The following is an 18,582-nucleotide window of genomic DNA, read 5'->3' as shown; positions in this document are numbered from 1 at the left end:
AGACCCTGCACCCTAATTCTGGGAAATGTTTCCTTCCTTGAGCTCAGACACATCCTATTTCTAGAGAAAAAAAATCTCAGTAACCTCCATTAAGGTCAGCAGAATCCTCTGAGATCCAAGACACACTTCCGCTTTATTAGCTTCATGGTCAGCTTGCGGTGAGCACAGTAGGAAACTAGAAAAATCCCTGAACTGTACCCTTGAGTCAGACTTAGCACCATGAGTCATGGGTCAGTCTTGAGTACCAGGACTCATCCCAAAAGGGCCAAGAATATTGAAATCGATGTACAGGAGGATGCATTTAGAGGAAATGTAGAAGGATTAAGTCTAGACACCTGAGATCTGTCTATGAATAATACATACTTTACCAGAAAAAGGGAGACAATGCTGGACAACGAATACAGATTTCCTCAATGGTTAATTTGCCCCAGGCTCTATTTGGGATGCTTTTATATTATTTGACTTAGTCCTCACAACAACTCTGAAGACATTTCTATCATTCTATATATGAGAAAACTAACTGAATATTTAACTTAACATTCCAAATAAATTCATTCTCAGGCTCAGAAAAGGTATGACTGATGCACAGATGATGAAGGTCCTTCTTTGGCCATGGGGGAAGCAGACTCTAGATCCAGAGGAAGCTCTAGACCATGGAGATTTTCTTAAATGACAATGATGCTGGTCATCGGGAATAAGGTGATGATGTAATGGCCAACTGATGCCTCAGTGCAATCCAGAACTGGGTACCAAGAAACTTGGATTCTATCACTACTTCTTCCACTTTAGGCAGATTCCTTCAGCAATATCAGTCCCATTTGAAGAACTAAAGGATCAGACTAAAATTCTCTGCAAGTATTTGTAAGTTTTTAAAATCTCTCTGGTTTAGGTTGGTTCCTCTCTCCGGGGCAGCCGTGCCACCTCTCAGGAAATTGAGGCCATTTTAAGCATGTGGTACAGCCAGCTGCTGATCCAGCCATCCTATCCTCTCTCTTTCTGAGCAATGGCTGTTCTCCAAGTAGACTTAAGAGGAAAGTGGAAATGGCAATGGTGTCACCTCGACAAGGCATATGGCCCTGATTATGTTTACTGGAAGCCCTGGCAGCTCTGCCTCTGACTCCAATCCACTAACCTCCTTCCCAAAACGTGCCTGGGCTTCCCTGAGCAGGAAGTTAAGAAGACATGAAGCTAGAGACAGAGAATGGAGAGGCACCCAGAAGCAGTAAAAATTAGGCAGCAAGTCCTTGTCACTCTCCGCCCACCCCTGCCCCCAGACTGATTTCGGCTTGCCAAGAGCCTGGGAAATGGGAAAATAAATAATTTCTCTTAAGTTCAAGATTAGCATATTACTATCGAGAGTTATTGTTTAATGAGTGCCTACTCTTTGTAGGCTCTTGACATCTTTTCTTTCTAATTCTCTCAAAAGCCCCGTCATGGAATTATTATCATCCATCCCCATAATAGATAAGCAAACTCAGGCTAAGAGGAATGAGATGAACAATGACCTCCACATAGGAACTGGTGGGAATGAATTCTAACCTGGGACTGTGCAACTCATTGGTCTCTTATTTGTTGCTTCTATATCATGTCATTGTTCCAGAGCTCAAAATTTGAAAGAGGAAGGAGAGGCACATTTTGTAATAACAACTGTCTGTGAGTACAGCACAAATCCATATCCTGTGTAATCAGAAATGGTACACTGAGAAAGGGACAGGAAGTTTCAGAGGCTGGAGAGCAGCGCAGGAAGGTTTCTTGGACTGGCGCAGCCCGTGGGAGGTTCTGGCTGAGAACTCACGGTGACCTGGACCCTTGGCCACAACACGCGGGACTGGCTGGGAGGACAGGTAGGCACTCGCCTTGGCTCATGACTTTTGGGGAGATTATGTACCTTTCAACACACAGCTGGGGAATTGGGGTCTCAGCCTGCCTTTGCTGCTGACCACTTGCTTGAATTAGTAAGTCAGTTCCCATCTCTCTCTGGGCCTCAGTTTACTCATTTGTCACATGAAATGACCCTTCAGCCCCTTTCAAGTTTTTGAGACAATGATTTTCTACAGTTCTCTGCATTTTTCTGGAGGGTCACTCGGTCTGACACTTGTCTGCCATTATCTAGATTTACTAGGCACTCTTTAAATGACAAATACTGTGCAATGAGTTAGGAGCCAGAACTCTCTTCTCATTCTGTGTTAGAGAAAATGGCTGTTGTCAGAGTTGTGGGTCTCTAAAGTGATTTGTCTCCAAAGTGGGGATTTTAGAACCATCTCCATAAGTTGAGGGCCACTCCAAGTTTGATTCCACTTGGTGAATGTGGAAGGATGAAGCATCCTCTCAGACTGTGGCGTTTGGAAAAGATGATGGCATCAGTCTAGAGCCTTCTTGTGAGGCCAGAAAGACTCTTGGCCGTATGGAATTCCCTCTAAAAAGTAGAAATGCAGGTCAAAATTCCAGTGTCATCAGTAAGTCCACTTCCATAGATTACTCCAAGGAATAATCGAACAGGTGAAACACTACAGGGGTGCAAAGAGGTTCATCGTAGCACTGTTCAGAATGAAGACAAAATAGAAATAATCTAGATAACCGGGATGTGAGACTGGTTAAACAAATCTTGAATATACCATTCAGCTTTTAAATTTAGGATTTTTATTGTCGATATTCATTAGTGTCAGAGTTGTCCACAGCATCATGCTGAGTGCAAAGATTTCTAAGTGGCATGGATAGAATGATTGTTAATGGAGAATTGTTATAAGATATGTATGAAATGGTAGTTACTACAATAATAGGTGGGATTTAAGGAACTCTTTTGCTGTCTTCTTTAAACTTTATTCCCCTTTCAATTGAATTTTCTACTCTATGCATTCTTTTAAAGAAAAAGAATAAAAGAATGACTTACATGTAAAATCCATGGGAACCAGTTAGCAATATATTGCCTCTAAGATCCAAATCCACCCATTATTCTCTGCTCTGCACTAATGAAGCTTGACCCTGTAACCATTTCTCCTTTGCAGCTCACATGTCAGCAAATTTGGACATGGTCAGTAGAGGCTGCTGGAGGATCCTGGAATAGGATGGGTTTCTTCTCCTGGTTCTGGTGTGCGCATGTAAACAGCCTCCTGTGGTGGGTGCAGCTTCTGCAGCACCCAACTCCTGCAGTGTGGGTGGCTTCCCCAGCTGGCTCCAGTGGCATTAGTTGGCCAGCAGTACAGGATCCCTCCCCTGAATAGCGTTCCTCTAGTCCCCTTGGACAGCTTCTCAGTGGAGGGCCACTGGACCGGCACCTTCCCATGAATGGCTTCTCTGGCACCCTCTTGGGGGACTTCACACCATCCAGGGAGACTTACCCATGGCTTCTCCGTTAAAATCTGGATCTTAGCCCTACTGTTAGGGTGGGAGGGAAGGCTTTTCCAGATCTGCTCCTTCCTTGGGTGCCCTCTTTCAGCCCTGGTAGGCTGATCCTTGTATCTGCTCTTCCTATATTTTTTGAGGTTCTCTTTACTTCTTACTAGCCAATCCTCATTACTCCAATTCCCTGATACAGTTAATAAATTTTTATATTAAAATAACAATAATAATTATCAGTATAAAATAAATGTGCATGCTAGCAAATAGAGTTGTCACCAGGTTTCTAGGTACTGGCTTCAGGCTTGGAATAAAGCATTTCCCATAGTCCCTGGTTATGAAATCCAAAAAGTACAGGAAAGAATCGAGAACTAGAGAGGCTGGTTATTAAGATCAGAAAGAAAGAGTCCAGTTGGCAGGTTTCAGCTACCAAACAATAAGGAGCAAGTTGGAGGTCGAGTTATCACAACATGAGGACAATTCTGGAGCAACATTACACCCACATTGCCTAAGATCAGAAATGGTCCTAAAGATGGGACGGGGCTGAAGAGTGGCAGCCAATGAGCTTCAGCTACAAGGGAGGGGGGAGGCAGGGGTTGAGGATTCGGCATAACTGTTTGGTCATTTCCAAACCTGCAGGAGCTATAGAAGGGCTCTGGCATTAGACTATTTTGCCTCCACTGCTTGATATATGTACTAGCCTCATTTTCTCACCTGCAGAATTCAAATAACAATAGCACCTACCTCTGAGAGTTGTTTGTGGGTTAAATGAGACTCCACACAAGTTCCTAATACAGTGCCTAATCCATTGCAAGATCTCAATAAATGTTAGCAATTATTATTATTCTACTAGGAACTACTGTTTGATTTTGAAACCTAGATTCTCTAAACCTGGTGCTTAATGGAAAGAAAACTAAGGCAAATTTAGAGGACTGAGTAGTTCAGGTGTAGCATAAATGTGCAATCCTGAGAGATGCACAGGGAAGTGTATACAGGTGAGGCAGAGGTAGAGGGAGTTAGGAAGGGAAGCTGGGAGTAGGGGCTGCTGGAGAGAGAGAAAGGTGGACCAACTCAGGGCCACAAAGTAAGTTCTGTGTGAACTGTTTGCCTCTCAATTATGTGACTCCAAAATTTTTACTGTTTACTCCCAGTGATATGTTTGCTGTCAACAGTTGATGGACTATGCAACGTGCTTGTGTTCTGAGGCTCCCATTGCTCCCCACATTCTGTTTTATTCTGAAGGACAGGCCACCCCTTGGATAATGGAGAAATGCCTTCTTAAGTTCCTACAAAGTCTGGTTGCTGGGAAGTTTATGCTTTCTAGTCAAATCCTGAGTCCTAATTGAATTTACTGCCTTTTCCAGAATCATCAGTATCATGCTAGCCCAACCCAAGACCAAGGGGGCCTTTGATATCTTCAATCCAAAAGGTGTCATTATCCCCCCAAAACAGAAACCTGGACTCACCTCCCCAAAAGAGGATACAATGCATAATGGTCTGCAAAAGGAAGCCACAGTTCTTGGGGTAAGTCCATCTCACTATAGGAAGAACACTGAGGGAATAGATTGTGAACAAATCCAGACTAAATATCTACAACAGATATGGGAATTCTTTCATTTTTGCAGCTCACTCCAGGATAATGGGGACATGAAGTGGGACTTTATGGGACGAATATATCTTCCACAGGCCTTTCTGTACATTAATTAAAATTATTGGGTCTTTTCCACCCAAATGCTCCTAAATCAAGTCTCCTAATTTGTCTTTAGTACAGTAGAGGTTTTGGATCTAACTGTATAATTTACTTGGTATAATTAAATTAGATTTTCTTTGTTTGAGCTCATTTTTCACACCACTGGAGATGAGACTCTTTGGGCTAATCTCCTTGTGCTCATTCCTGTTTACCTAAGTCACTACAAGACACCCAAGTCCCCTAGGTCATCTTCCCTCATATCTGGCCTTTTAATTCCCATGTGGTTCTGAACATTCCCTTTTAAGACCCAATTCCTACATGTGCCGAGCTTTGGAAACTTGACCAACTGTGCTCTCTGGAAATCATCATGGTCATTGAACAGCATAATCTCCTTTATTTTCAAATTATTTCCTCAAAGTCCCTTTCATCTTTTATGCAAACAGACATCCAGCTACTCACTGAGGGTACTGTTTCACAGTCACACTTACCTCTGGGTGTGAAGATGAAGTCAATATTCCCTTTGCTTCTCACTGACATTTCCAGATTGATCTTTCACTGTCTTTCCTAAAGTCTCCTACTTTAGAATCTCATGGGGTCCTACTAAGTAATCCACCACCACCCCCAGTCATTCTCCTTTATTAGTTGAATTTGTGGACTCCAAGATCACTGAAGCCCCTTCCATTAGAATTTCTATCAGAAGCCTTAACTAACATCCCATTTTGTTACTTCTTTTCCCACCAATACTCCACCAAAGGGCAGAAAATCAATGGAATCATATTTTCTCTTGTATCATATACAGTGGTTTTGGTACTCTTTGGTCCATATCTAAACCCAATTTCCAAATCTCAGTTCTCAACTTTCTTGAACTAACAGGAGCATTTGATGCAGTGGATCACTTTCTCCTTCTTGAAACATTTTATTCACTTGCTGGCTGGACTTCACACACTTCTGGTTTCCCTCCTGGCTTCTCCTTTTTCTCCTTTATTGTTTTCTCTTTATTTCAATGACCCTAAATTTGGAGATCCCCATTGCTCAGCCCTATAAAATATCTTTCTTCATGGTTTTTCTGACAGTAAAAATAGTTGAGTTGTCTTGTGGGAATAGAAGGGGATATGAGGTTGAAATGTACCAGGTCTTACAGCCCCTTTACCCACCTCCTCTTGTCTTCCAGACTATCCAAATCCTGTCTTGCCTGATGATTGCAAGCTTGGGGACCATTTTGGTTTCTGCTTCCCACTCTTCCCACTTCAACCCAGCAGTTTCCACCATTTTGATGTCTGGGTATCCATTTATAGGAGCTCTGTATGTGAGTACAGTGTGGTCTCCAAGAGGGAATCTGCCTTATAAATGCTAACTGGGTGCTTGGTCATGGAGTTACTCAGTCCCCAAGAAGCCAGGAGGCAGGAAAAGAAGACCAAGACTCAGACTTTCTCTCTGTATTGCCCCATATCATGTCTTTCCCATGCAGGGAAAGGGACAAATTCGATCCTCCTGCATTAGCAGTCCAGGGAGGAGTTAGTAGGGACAGAAGGCAAGAGAAGGTAATGTCCTGTATACAGCAGTCCTCTGGAATAGTACCTTAAAGTCCACATCATTCTTTGGGGCTTCAATGAGGCCACTGGATTCCCTCCATGTTAAGAATATTCCACTTGGTAGATAGAGACAGAGAAAGAGAAGGACATTTTTAAACAATAAAATGAATGCCACTAGCAGATGCCACAGGTTTGCAGATAATGAGATTAACAGAGCTCGGGTTCATGGGAAGCAGGAGCACTCTCTTGCTATGTGTTCAATCCTAAGCACTCAGAAAACCCTTTTTGCTCCCTTTCATCTAAAGGCTCACAAAGAAGGGCTCATGGATATTTTGGGGGTAGGGAAAGTAGCCTGAGATGCCTCACACATCTCCCAAACAACCACTTCTTTCCCATGTAGTGGCCTGAAAAGGAGAAAAAGTCACCCATATTTAGGCAGATGAATTATACCAAGACATCACTTCCAGGTCGACAAAAACAGTGCATATACAACATAGCAGCCCTGCTTCTGCCCCCAAAACATAACTCATCCTTGGCTTCTCTAACTAACCAATGGTTGGATGAGCTTCACATTCCCTTATGAGAGCTAGAGTCAGCTCATGCTTGGCACACTGGATCCTCTTTGTCAGTGATTATCTAACTCCCAAGTCACAAACTTACCTGGCATTTCAGCTTCTCAGAAAACCTTCCCACCACAGTCAGGATCCTTAATACCACTGGGATCAAATATTGACTTTGTTGAAAGACTTTTCACATCTGATCCTGCTCTTCCCACTTTCCTCAACACCCAGTCTGCTTCAGGCCACCTGCACCAACGGCTTGAAGCCCACGTGTTTCAGCACCTTGTCCATATCAAAGCCCCTTTCCCAAGTACCTCTGTTGGCTGCTTGCATCTTTCCATCCCTCCAAGTCATTGCTCAGCCTCCTCTCTATCAACCCTGCAAATTAGCAGCACTCTCTTCGCATCCATGTACACATTCTCTCCAAGCTTTCTCAGCAACCAGTGATTTCCAACATAAATCCAGCTCCCCTGTGTATCTGCCTACTCTTCAAAATCAGTGTAAGCATCCTGAGGGCAGAAATCAGGCCTCTCTATCAATAGAGCCCCACACCACTCCTGCAGCTTTATCTCCCACAGTTTTTTTTCCAACAATACTTATTGATGGAATGATTAGCAGTAACATGATGGGCATATTTCCACAAGGCAAGAGAACTGACCATTTCTTTCTTTCCTGAGCAGTTTGCCCTTACTGGATCCCTCTCAATTATCTCTGGGAGAAAATCAACTAAGCCCTTAGTAAGTATGAGAACCATTCAGTCTCAGCTGGATGAATTGAAGGGACCTCAGAGTTAACTCTTCTAGTTCCAAATTTCCATTTTAGAGTTTAGGGAAATGAGTCTTAGAGCGGGTGAGAGAGGCCCAGGTCTCCCAGGTGGCCCGTGGTAGAACCAGGAGGAGAACCCAAAATTCTTGGCTTCTAAACCAATGCTTTATTTCCCACAAAATGGTCCATATCACATCCCAAGCTTAGGAAAGATTTACCTCAGTTGCTTAAACAGTCGAAATTTAAAACTGTATGTGGGTTCTTTACAATTTATTACCATGGCCACTGAGTAGGGTGGCCAACCACTCCAGCGAGGGCCTAGAGATCCTTTTTCTGTAAAACCCTGACTTATAATAAGGTCTTTTTGTCCCTTTTCCCAGAGTTTGTGGGACCTCAGACTAATTCTATTCCTTCAGTAGTAGTACGACCAACTGTCTTGGTTTTCCCAGGACTGCCTCAGTTTTAGCCCTGAAATCTCATATCCTGGGAGACCTCTCAGTCCCCAACAAATTGAGATCACTGGTCCCTCCATTCAGTGGCCAGGGTAACAAGTTGAAAAGAATTCATGGTGTATTTTAACATCTCCTCTCTAATGAAGGTAAACCTCATCCAGTTAAACAGCAAGTGGGGGGATGGGGAAGGCACTCATGGCCTCCCCATTCCCTGCCCAGAAGAGGATGTTGCCATCTTCTTCTGGGCTGGAGGAGATGACCTCCATCCAAAGACCTATCCTTGGTAATTAGGGCGACAAACAAAAACTTCGATCAAAGTAAAGCTGGGGAGAATAAGAGCGATTTCAAGTTGATTCCTGTCTGTAAGGTTTCTAGAGAGTAAATGGGTGTTTCAGCACTGATGGCAGGGCTGAGGGCAGAGATGGTGCTGCTCTCTCCAGTATGTCCTCTGACTTCCACCAACCTGTCCTAAAGGCTTCCAGAATATGGCCTGTGGTCCCTCCTGGGAAACCCAGTCTATGTTTTCTCCTTACATAAAGAAGGAGGAGCTGCAGAGAAGAAGCAGAAGATGGGAAATTTGAACTGCCCACCTGTAGCAGATCAGGCCCATGAGAGAGAACCCCATTCACCACACCCTCTCCCAGGTCCTAATCTATATTTTTGGGAAAAGGGCTCTACCAGGATCTAATGATTCTTTCACAAAGTGACCAATGTGCCAGGTTCCCAACACATGCCCCTCTCTGTCTGAGCATCATTGGAGGAGACTGTGTGTCTGGGAAGGAGGGGTGGCCACACAGTTCTAAGTTCTGAGTCCCCGAAGGAAGGGCAGCCTGAATGGGACAGGCCAGTGCCTTTGCCCAGAACGGCTACAGGGGCAAGGGAGCCCACCTGCCATCCTGCTTCCCACAGATGGGGCTCACAAGGCTGGCAGGTCAGCCCAAGCCTACTTTTTGCTTCCGGTATCCGGGGCACCTGGAAAGCAACATTAGAGATCAGCATGTTCATCTTACACATTTCATAAATGACAAAACCAAAGCTTAGAATAGGAAGCAACTTGTTCAGGCACATAGAGGGTTTCAGTGACAGAGCTGGGGTTTCCTGCTTCCACTTCCAGAGCTCTGACCCCCACCATTGCTGCTTCCTATACTGGAAAGTCTTCTAAACCCAGTACTCCAGTCCCAAGATTTAGACTGATGGGGCATATACCAGCCTGACATACCATCTACTGTCCTCATCCATGGTTGATCAGACCCTGGGATCTCCTCGAGTCAGGATGTGGCTTTTTCCTGTGTCACCTGGTGGGTGTAAGGCAGGGGCAGAGGGAAAGTTTGCTATGGAGAAGAGCAAAGGGCTCAGCTGCTCCCTCCCCTCCCCACCCCTGCCCTTTGTGAGGGAGCCACTATGGTCTGATAATTTCTTGCTTCTGAGAGGACAGAGAAGAGAGACAACAGGTCTAAACCCACACACCTCTGCCTTTGGCCCTGCCTTTTGAGGAAATTGCAGGCATTTCCTTTTCAGGTGTCCCCAGCCTGGGCAGAGAGTCAGGAAACAACTCCTGTCTCCCTAAGAAGAAAATTATTCAGGCTTCCTCCCTTTCAAAAAATATTTGCCAATTATACGAAGTGATATCATAGATAATGAGGAGGGATAAAGAAACAAGCAAAACACAACAGTGCCCCCCTAGAAGCGCACAACTTAGAGGGAAAAACCCCAGCAGCACCACTGCGGTGCAGCGGGCAGAGGGACGGGGCAGCTGGTGCGGTTTCTGAGAAGAGGACCCAGTGCAGACTTCCCTTCCAGGTCCTGAGCAGCCTGATCTTGAACGCAGTGAGCCTGGTAGCCGCTGGAGCGGGCCTCATCCTCCTCGCCCACAGCCTGGCCGCCCTGGGGTCTGCTTCTCGGCAGTGTCGCTCGGAGCAGGACCATCTATCAGCACTGCCTTATTCGGAGTACTATTACTCAATATATGAAATCAAGGACTGTCTCCTGGCTGGTGTCAGTCTCACAGTAAGTAGTTTCAGATTGACTGTCCTGCCACGTGAAATCTCAGCATCTCCTTTTTGCATAATCCCTGCTTTTTCAGCAGTGTCTCTTCTGGTTGGTCTGAATGCCTGAAGGCAGACAGAAAAAAGGTAAATTTTAAAAAAATAATTTTATAAATATATATATAAATATATATATATCATGGCAGGGGGGTGCATTGTGTAATGTCCAAAAAGGAAATCGAGACGGGCAGTGGGGAATCTATCTCTTTGGTGGCCTTTCTTCAATGACATATACTCCAACCTTGGTAGGTTTCACCCACAAGGTGCCCCCTTTATTGAGCAGGCATATTCTCCTCCACACGGACAGAAATATCTCTCCATGTTTGGATTTTATTTAGATTTAGAATTATCACCTCTGGTCTCTTTGCTAGAGTTGGAAGCCCCTATCCCTTAGAGACACTTGTCTTCTGATAGTCCATGAAAAGAGTGTTAGTCTGAATTTGTGACTAGGGGAAGCCACACAGTGTTTAATTGCATCAAGCTCATGGCTATGAACGCTTTATTAACTTAGGCAGAGAACTTGAATCTGAAGCCTAAACACATGGCCCAGCAGGGTCGTCAGAGAGGGAGAGGAGATGGGGGTGGCTGACCAATGGATTCGACTCCCAGCAGAAATGCCAGCATCTCTGGGGAGCATTTTCTTGTCACCTTTCTACCTAATGGTTGTGACCTGTTGATCGTGATGATCCCGGCTTAGTCATGCTCATAAATGTATAACCATAAACCTGTGACCTTTTAAGAAGAAAGGCTTTTCTCCTGTGATGACTCCTAGTAAGGAGACAAAGGCAATTATCTCTCATTCCCTTGCATATATGTCTTATGACTCTCCGGTTGAGAATTTTTGCAAGACTCACCGCCTTCCTTGAGTCTGTGCACATGACTCAGAGGTTGTCAAAAGCAACCCCTTTGGGCCAGGAGCTAAAGGAAGTGGGAAAGCATGAGGAAGCCCAGAAGATAGAGTAACCCTGGGGCAGGGCAGACACCAGGCAAGGAAATGAGAGGGAGAGGCAGCTGGGGTCCAGACTGTGGGATATTGGGGTTTAATTTAACAAACACTAATCTCATTATATCACACCGCCTCCCGCTCTCCAAGAGAAGTTTCCTGCAACACGGCAGACAGAGCAGACCCCAAAGGGCCCTTCTTTCTTAACACAAAGACAACCTGGAAAAAATAACAAATAAAACGATTGAAAATATATATCCTAGATTGAAAGGAAGGCAGGAAGTGTGGGTAGAAAGAAGGAAGAAGGAAAAGAGAAGAAAGATGATTAGGTTTCAGAAGCTAAGAAAAATCCCACAGCCGGATCATGAACCAAGAGCTGACACTAGTAAACCATGACAGTCTGGGCAGGAGCCAATGTCAGGCACTGGGAGCATGGAGTTTCAATATCTGTGATGGGAAACAAGTTGCTCACACTGAGTGTCCTGCAAAAAAATGAAGCTGAGACAAATATTTGCCCTATTGGTAAAAATAAAACAAAACTCTGCCCAACATCCCAAGAAGCTTCAAGAAACTCTGCCATAAAGTTCACTAGGATAAAGTCAGTCCACTAAGTCTTGTACAGGAATGGTATCCGAATTCATAATTACATATAAAATAGGGGAACCTCAAATTAACTTAAAAACTGCTCCGGGATCCATGGAACTCCTAAAGTTCTAGCAGAGTCATACATAAAACTGTCTAACCTTGAGGCAGATTTCTTTAAACCTAACATATGAGATTCTTTCATATCACAGAACCCTGCTATCACCACACACACACACACACACACACACACACACACACACACACAGGGAAATTACACAATTATAAAAATATTATGAGTAATATAAAGGAAAAAAAAAAGCATGGGGAACAGTAGCAGATGGAAAAAAAATGAAAGTTAGTAACCCAAGAATTGGAAATAATATAATAATTTGAAAGAGACTATAAGGAAAATATATTTTAAATGATTAAAGATATAAATAAGAAATTGAAACCAAAATGAAAGAACAGGACAAAAAGAAAAAGCAAGCAGTTTGAAAAAGAACTAAGAAGCATGACTGGAAATTAAAATTATAATTCTTGAAATTAAAACCTAAGTGGATCAGTTAAATAGCTGATTCAATACATCTGAAGCAAGAAATAGTGAAATGACATATAGGTCTGATTAAATCACACAAAACGCTAAGGTGAAAATTTGGAAAATATAAATGAGAGGTTAACAAACATGGAGGATAAATTAATGTTAAAAGGATCAACAAACATCCAATCTGAGTTCCAGGAGGATAACCTGGAAGAAGGGGAGTATGCAAAGAGAATTAACTGAGAATTTTTCGTAATTTAAAGAAAGGCATGAGATTTCAGACTGAAGGAATGCAATGAGAACAGTACAAAAAAAAAAAAATCCATACTTAGAAATACCATAATGATAATAAAAAGTATTAAAGACAAAAGAAAATAATAAAAACAACCCAGAGACAAATGGCATAGTACCCTTGTCTCGGAATATTAATGAACAAAATGTATGGGGATACTAAATTCTGAGATGAAGCAGCCACTGCTCCTTTCCCTTCTTCTGATGAGAGATCTCAGTGAGAAAACAGGATAGGAGGCTAACCAATTTTCTCAGCCCCTTATTCTCTCCACTGCTGGGGCCTTCAGCTCAGCCAGGCTCAAGGGCTGGCTTGTCTCCCACCCCAACCGCTCATGTCCTGATTTGCAGGGTGTGCTGGTGGTGATGCTGATCTTCAGTGTTCTAGAGCTCTTGCTGGCTGTGTACGGGTCTTTCCTATGGTGGACACAGTTCAACTCCAGTAACCCTGGGGTGAGTATGCTGGCACATCGCGTGACACTTGCTTTGTCCCAAGGTCTGGGCTGTGATGACCCAGGCCCAAGAAGTGGCAGAAAGGGAGTCAGTTGTCTGCTATGAGATACATGTGCCTTTTACAGTGTAAAAAGATTTCAATCAAAGGGCTGGGATCAGCTGGCGCCTACTGGGCAGCGAGCAGACCAGTTAGCGAACTACTAAATACGACGCTAGTTGGCCTTATCTAATCGCCTCCTGAGAAAACCAACACTTGCCCAAAGTCACATGGAGACTTAATGACACAGAGTAATGGGCGGACAGAAACTGCACCCCTCACCATTGTTATGAACACAGCCCCGGCCTCCTGAGAATCTCCACGGCAAAGCGCCCTTGCTGATGTGATGAGAGCTTACTAAGACATCCCTGTTTCCTTTATGCTTACTTGTACTTGTCGTTACTTCCTCTTAGCTCTTAATGTTATATTTTTAAAATATTTTTGTTTCCCCTAAAAGACCTAGCAGCATATTGTTGAATCAAATTACATAGAAAAGTTTTAAAGGGATTAGATGAACTATGATTCAACTACAATTTGACCGTAAAAAGGAAAACTAACTAGCACACTAGGGAATGGCATTGGTTTGAATTAATACCGGCGTATTTATATGTTATGGTCAAACTGGAAGGGCTATTACTGTACAAAATATGAGGAAAAGGCATTTTAAATATGTATCAAAACAGCCTCCAAAATCAGAGTAAAAGAACTGTAAACAAATTTTATCTTTTCCAGAGTGCATTTTTCCTGCCTTGGTCACAAGACCATATCCAACATGTCAAAAAGAGCTCTTCAAAGACATGGATATGAGTAACTCAGCCTCAGAGGATAAAGAAGGAGAAATCCTGTGCTCATGGCAAAGGGTGATTAGACTTGCCTGAAATCTCAACCATTTGGGAGACTGTCAAACCTTAAAAAGAAAAAAAGCCCCTGCTTTGTTTTGTTTTGTACTTGTTTTCAGTATGAGTCATTTTATTTCTCTTGCAAATAATTTTGTAAAAGCCCAGGCCAGGATAATGTTAGCTGCCTGTCTTCTGAAACGGTCATAAACTTTATGAACTTTTCTGGGCAAACTGAGCAGAAAGTGATTCATCTTTCAATAAGGAAGAAGAAGAGAAAATGTGAACTTTTGTGCTTGCCTTTGTGGCTAGGCCATGGTGGCTTTGTAAGTCCTGTTTCTGTATTATTTTCACACTCATGTTGTTTAAATGTTAGGTCTTAGGGATTGCAAGAGCACTTTAATTCAAAATACATTCAAAAAGATACATGTGACTCCTTCTCTGTATCATCTAATGAGCTTATTAAATATCTGGGTTCAAATATTATAATTAATCATGATGTTCTCTCCAATCTAGGATATTCAACATATAGAAATAATATCAAATTTATTACTGTATTGAAGAAAGCAACATGGCCTGCCAGAGAAAGTGTCTCCAAATCTTGTCTCCTGGGGCTAAACATTGGGTCCCATCCAAGAGGGGAGAGCTGAGTGCGGGGAATAGTTGGACTTAGAATTCTAAGAGTTAGGTTAATGCTGGCTGTAATAAACTGAAATTTCAGTGGCTTAACTGAAATAGTCCACTGTGGGTACTCCCCACAAGCTAGGTTGTCAGAGCCAGTTTTCCTCCACACAGAGGTTCAAGGACCCATTTTCCTTCAACCTTTTGGGTCTCCCCCAGCCCAGCACCTTAGAATCCTCTGGAAACAGAAGGAGAAAAACTTAGTAGAGAAGCTCCACCTGCTTCTTAAAAGCCCTAATTCGACTGTGATATATATCATGTGGCCCTGCCTGATTTGAAAGAGCCAGAGTGTGTACTTCTGGCCTGGGCAGCTGCCTTCCAGGGACGGTACCAGCCTACAGAAGGGGGAGCATGCATTTGGGGTAGACACATGGTAGTCCCTTGCCACATTCTTCAATGGCAAAAGGAATCACTTCCTCACAGCTCTTGACTCTCAGTGGTTGACAGAGAGATAGAGATAGAGATAGAGATAGAGATAAAGAGATAGAGATAGATAGAGATAGCGATAGAGATAGAGATAGAGATAGAGAGCGAGAGCACCCCAGACCTGGTTCTGTAAGATATGCACATGGAAGATAGCCAGAGAAGAAAGGCTCTGTCCTTCAAACAGGCTTCCCCAAAGAAAGCAGAAAGGTAGCCTCAGCTACCCACACACGGTGCTCCTTCTTCTTACTTCACCTATCAAATCAGTTGGTCATGAAATAAGTTGGAGGAGGTAGAGAAGAAGGACATTGGTGACCCAGTACAGCTAGACATAGGGCATAAGGGGAAAGAATTAGAAGTTTATTTCTTAATCGTGAGATAGTTTAGGTTAGTTCCAGGTAGGGTGAGCAGAATAGCTCTGCCATTTGCATCACCAGTTTCCAGGATTTTTCTGGGCATCACTATTCCAATTAACCGGAAGAGCACGCATTGAAGGAAGGGCATGTGTAGCATTTGGGGGTCCAGATCAAGAATGGCACACATCACTTTCACGCACATCCCATTGGCTAGAATTCAGCCATCTGCCCACACATAAGCACAAAGAAGGGTATGAAATAGAGTCTAGCAAGCCAGCTGTGTGTCCTTCACTTCTATGACGATGGAAAGGAGGGAGAAGGATTTTCATGGCTGCCTGTCAGTCTGCTGCATTCATGTACCTGAAAGGACAAAATTTTTTACTTGTGGCCCAATGTGGAGACCTTCCCAGACATGCCAAGAATGGTTCCTACTGATTAAACATGGAAGAAAACAACATAGATACAAAACCTCTGGGCTTCTAAATCAAACCAGAAACAAAAGAAAACATATATCTTGTTAAGACATAAGCAGGTCATATTTATCCTGACATGATAATCACCAGAATAAAGAAGGTCAATGCTATGGATTTGCTTGTGTCCCCCCAGAATACATATTCAAGTCTTAACCCCCAGGCCTAGGAGAATGAACTTAGTTGTAAATAAGATCTTTGAAGATGTTATTAATTAAGGGGAGACAAATCTCACCCAATATGACTGGTGTCTTTATAGGCAGAGGAAATCTGGACGGGGTAGTAGGAGACAGACAGACAGATGGCCATGTGCCAGGCAGACACAGAGTCATGCCACAAGTCAAGGAATGTCAGGGACTGCAGCCACTGTCAGAACCCTACGGATTGCAGAGGCAGCATGGTCTTGCCAGCAGCCTGATTTGGACATGTAGAATCCAGAACTGGGGGACAAGAAATTTCTCTTGTTGCAAGCAACTAGTCTGTGGTAGTCTATTACAGCAGCCTTGGCAAACTAAGACAGTGAATTGAGTTGAAAATGTAAGGCTTGACACAAAATATCTGTAAAGGCTTCTAAAAGTGTATGTGATATCCATTCCCTCAACATTAACAACAAAAGGCCTCCCATTAATTGTCTGTTCTATCCTCTTGACCACATATTTCTGATACTGGAATAAATAATGTCCCTTTCTGACTGCAGGACCCCCTGAACTCTGATGGTTTTGTAAACTTGCTCCTCCCTCACAGAACCCTCCTTTCTCCCCTCCCTGAATCTTGCCTTTTGATTGGCACTCAATACTATTCACTTGACCCGGCTCCATCTCTGTAACCATTGGCTCACACTCCCATTACACCTTTTACGCTTTCCAGTGCCTCCTACATCTGTTCTTGAACCTCACAAGGACTTGTGACGGCACGAGAGTGATGGAACCATCACAGGGCACCCTGAAGGGCCTTTGTGAAAAGATCTGAAAGGCATCTATTTGGGATCTACATTCAATTTGGAAAACTAATGGGGCAGGAACCATTAATCAGAAGATATAATAAACTCACGGCAAGAAAAGGAGTGGATGATTTTAATCAAGTTCAGGTAGATATTTAACATGCCTACTAGAACTCTGAACTCTCATTCTTTTTTTTAATACAGTTTTATTGAGCTATATTCACACCCAACAATCATCCACAGTATACAATCAGCTATCCACAGTACCATCATGTAGTTGTGCATTCATCACCAGAATCAACTTTTGAACATTTTACTTACTCAAAAAAAAAAAAAAAAAAAAAAAAAACAGTAAAAAAGAACACCCAAAACATTCCATCCCCCCCAGCCCTTTTTTTCATTTAGTTGTCATCTCCATTTTTCTACTCATCTGTCCATACACTGAACACAGGGAATGTGAGCCACGAGGTTTTCACATCACACAATCACACTATGTAAGCTACATAGTTATGCAATCATTTTCAAGAATCAAGGCTACTGGGTTGCAGTTCGACAGTTTCATGTATTTCCTTCTGGCTATTCCAATACACTAAAAACTTTAAATATAGAAGGGGTACTTCCCAAATCTGGGTTCATCACTCAGCACAGCCAATAGAAGTCACATCAAACCAGGCTGAGAAGGAGAAAAGGTTTATTTATGCCAGCAAGGAAGCTTTCCCAAATCTGCCTCCAAGAAGTGTTTCTTCAGTTGGTTTTTATGCAGGTTCAGAGACAAAGAGGGAGAATCATTTAATTAACATGCAACGAGAGTGATAGACAAAAGGCTTATCTATGTCTGGGAGTTTTGGGGCAATCTCTTCTTTAATCTGCTAAACCCATTAGAGTTGGACAAAGAGATTTCATCATTTTAGTTAACATGTAACCAAGGTTTGGAGAATTTTAGTAATTTAGTTATTTCCTATTTCCTTTAGGAACTAGGTGACACCTGTGAAGGGTGCAACTTTACAATTACATATTGTTGCAGACTTCACATCATGTTCTTTTATGAGACTAAAGGTTTTCACACCCTGCCTACTTCCTGTTTTAAGATTACGTTTAAAAGCTGCTTTAGGTTACATTTTAAGGATGATTTACAATTTCCTGTTTGCTTACAGTTTTAAGATTATATTTAAAAAGGCACTGCTGTAAAAAGGGATATCTATATAGCACATAAGAAAACTCCCCAGAGTGACCTCTCAACTCCATTTGAAATCTCTTAGCCACTGAAACTTTATGTTGTGTCATTTCGCTTCCCCCTTTCGTTCAAGAAGATTTTCTCACTCCGACAATGCTGAGTCCAGGCTCATCCCCAGGAGTCATGTCCCACGTTGCCAGGGAGATTTACACCCCTAGGGGTCATGTCCCATGTAGGGGGGAGGGCAGTGAGTTCACCTGCCATGTGGGCTTACAGAGAGAGAGAAGCCACATCTGAGCAACAAAGAGGATCTGTTGGGGGGACTCCTAGGCACAATTATAAGTAGGCTCAGCCTCTCCTTTGCAGCAAAAACTTCACAAGGGCATGCCCCAAGATCAAGGTCTCATCCTAACAAATTGCTAGTCCTCAATGTTTGTGAGAATATCAGTAATAACTCAGGTGGGGAAGTCCAACATTT

The 18,582-nt window shown here is 43.1% G+C and overlaps 1 protein-coding gene across 2 annotated transcripts; it reads left to right on the top strand.

Annotated features, from left to right (window-relative positions):
* The first annotated feature begins 1,697 nt into the window (after nt 1-1,697).
* MS4A7 (membrane spanning 4-domains A7) lies at nt 1,698-14,484 on the top strand. Of its 2 annotated transcripts, XM_037838447.1 has the most exons (7): nt 1,698-1,844; nt 4,701-4,860; nt 6,198-6,332; nt 7,799-7,855; nt 10,136-10,342; nt 13,086-13,187; nt 13,957-14,484. In XM_037838447.1, the coding sequence occupies exons 2-7, from the start codon at nt 4,714-4,716 to the stop codon at nt 14,029-14,031; spliced, it is 723 nt and encodes a 240-aa protein (XP_037694375.1). In that variant the 5' UTR covers nt 1,698-1,844; nt 4,701-4,713; the 3' UTR covers nt 14,032-14,484. The 2 variants fall into 2 exon arrangements, with proteins under 2 accessions (XP_037694375.1, XP_037694376.1); XM_037838448.1 differs by lacking the exon at nt 7,799-7,855.
* The last annotated feature ends 4,098 nt before the right edge of the window (nt 14,485-18,582 follow it).

This window comes from Choloepus didactylus, chromosome 6 (assembly GCF_015220235.1).
Source record: "Choloepus didactylus isolate mChoDid1 chromosome 6, mChoDid1.pri, whole genome shotgun sequence".
NCBI lineage: Eukaryota > Metazoa > Chordata > Mammalia > Pilosa > Megalonychidae > Choloepus > Choloepus didactylus.
This window is presented reverse-complemented; position numbering and strand designations above follow the sequence as displayed.

Excerpts from the sequence above, each read along its gene's own strand:
- MS4A7 (XM_037838447.1), top strand. The coding sequence starts at position 4,714 with ATGCTAGCCCAACCCAAGACCAAGGGGGCCTTTGATATCTTCAATCCA. Across the intron at positions 10,343-13,085 it reads TGGCTGGTGTCAGTCTCACA|GGTGTGCTGGTGGTGATGCT; the intron begins GTAAGTAGTTTC and ends CCTGATTTGCAG. Across the intron at positions 13,188-13,956 it reads TCAACTCCAGTAACCCTGGG|AGTGCATTTTTCCTGCCTTG; the intron begins GTGAGTATGCTG and ends TATCTTTTCCAG.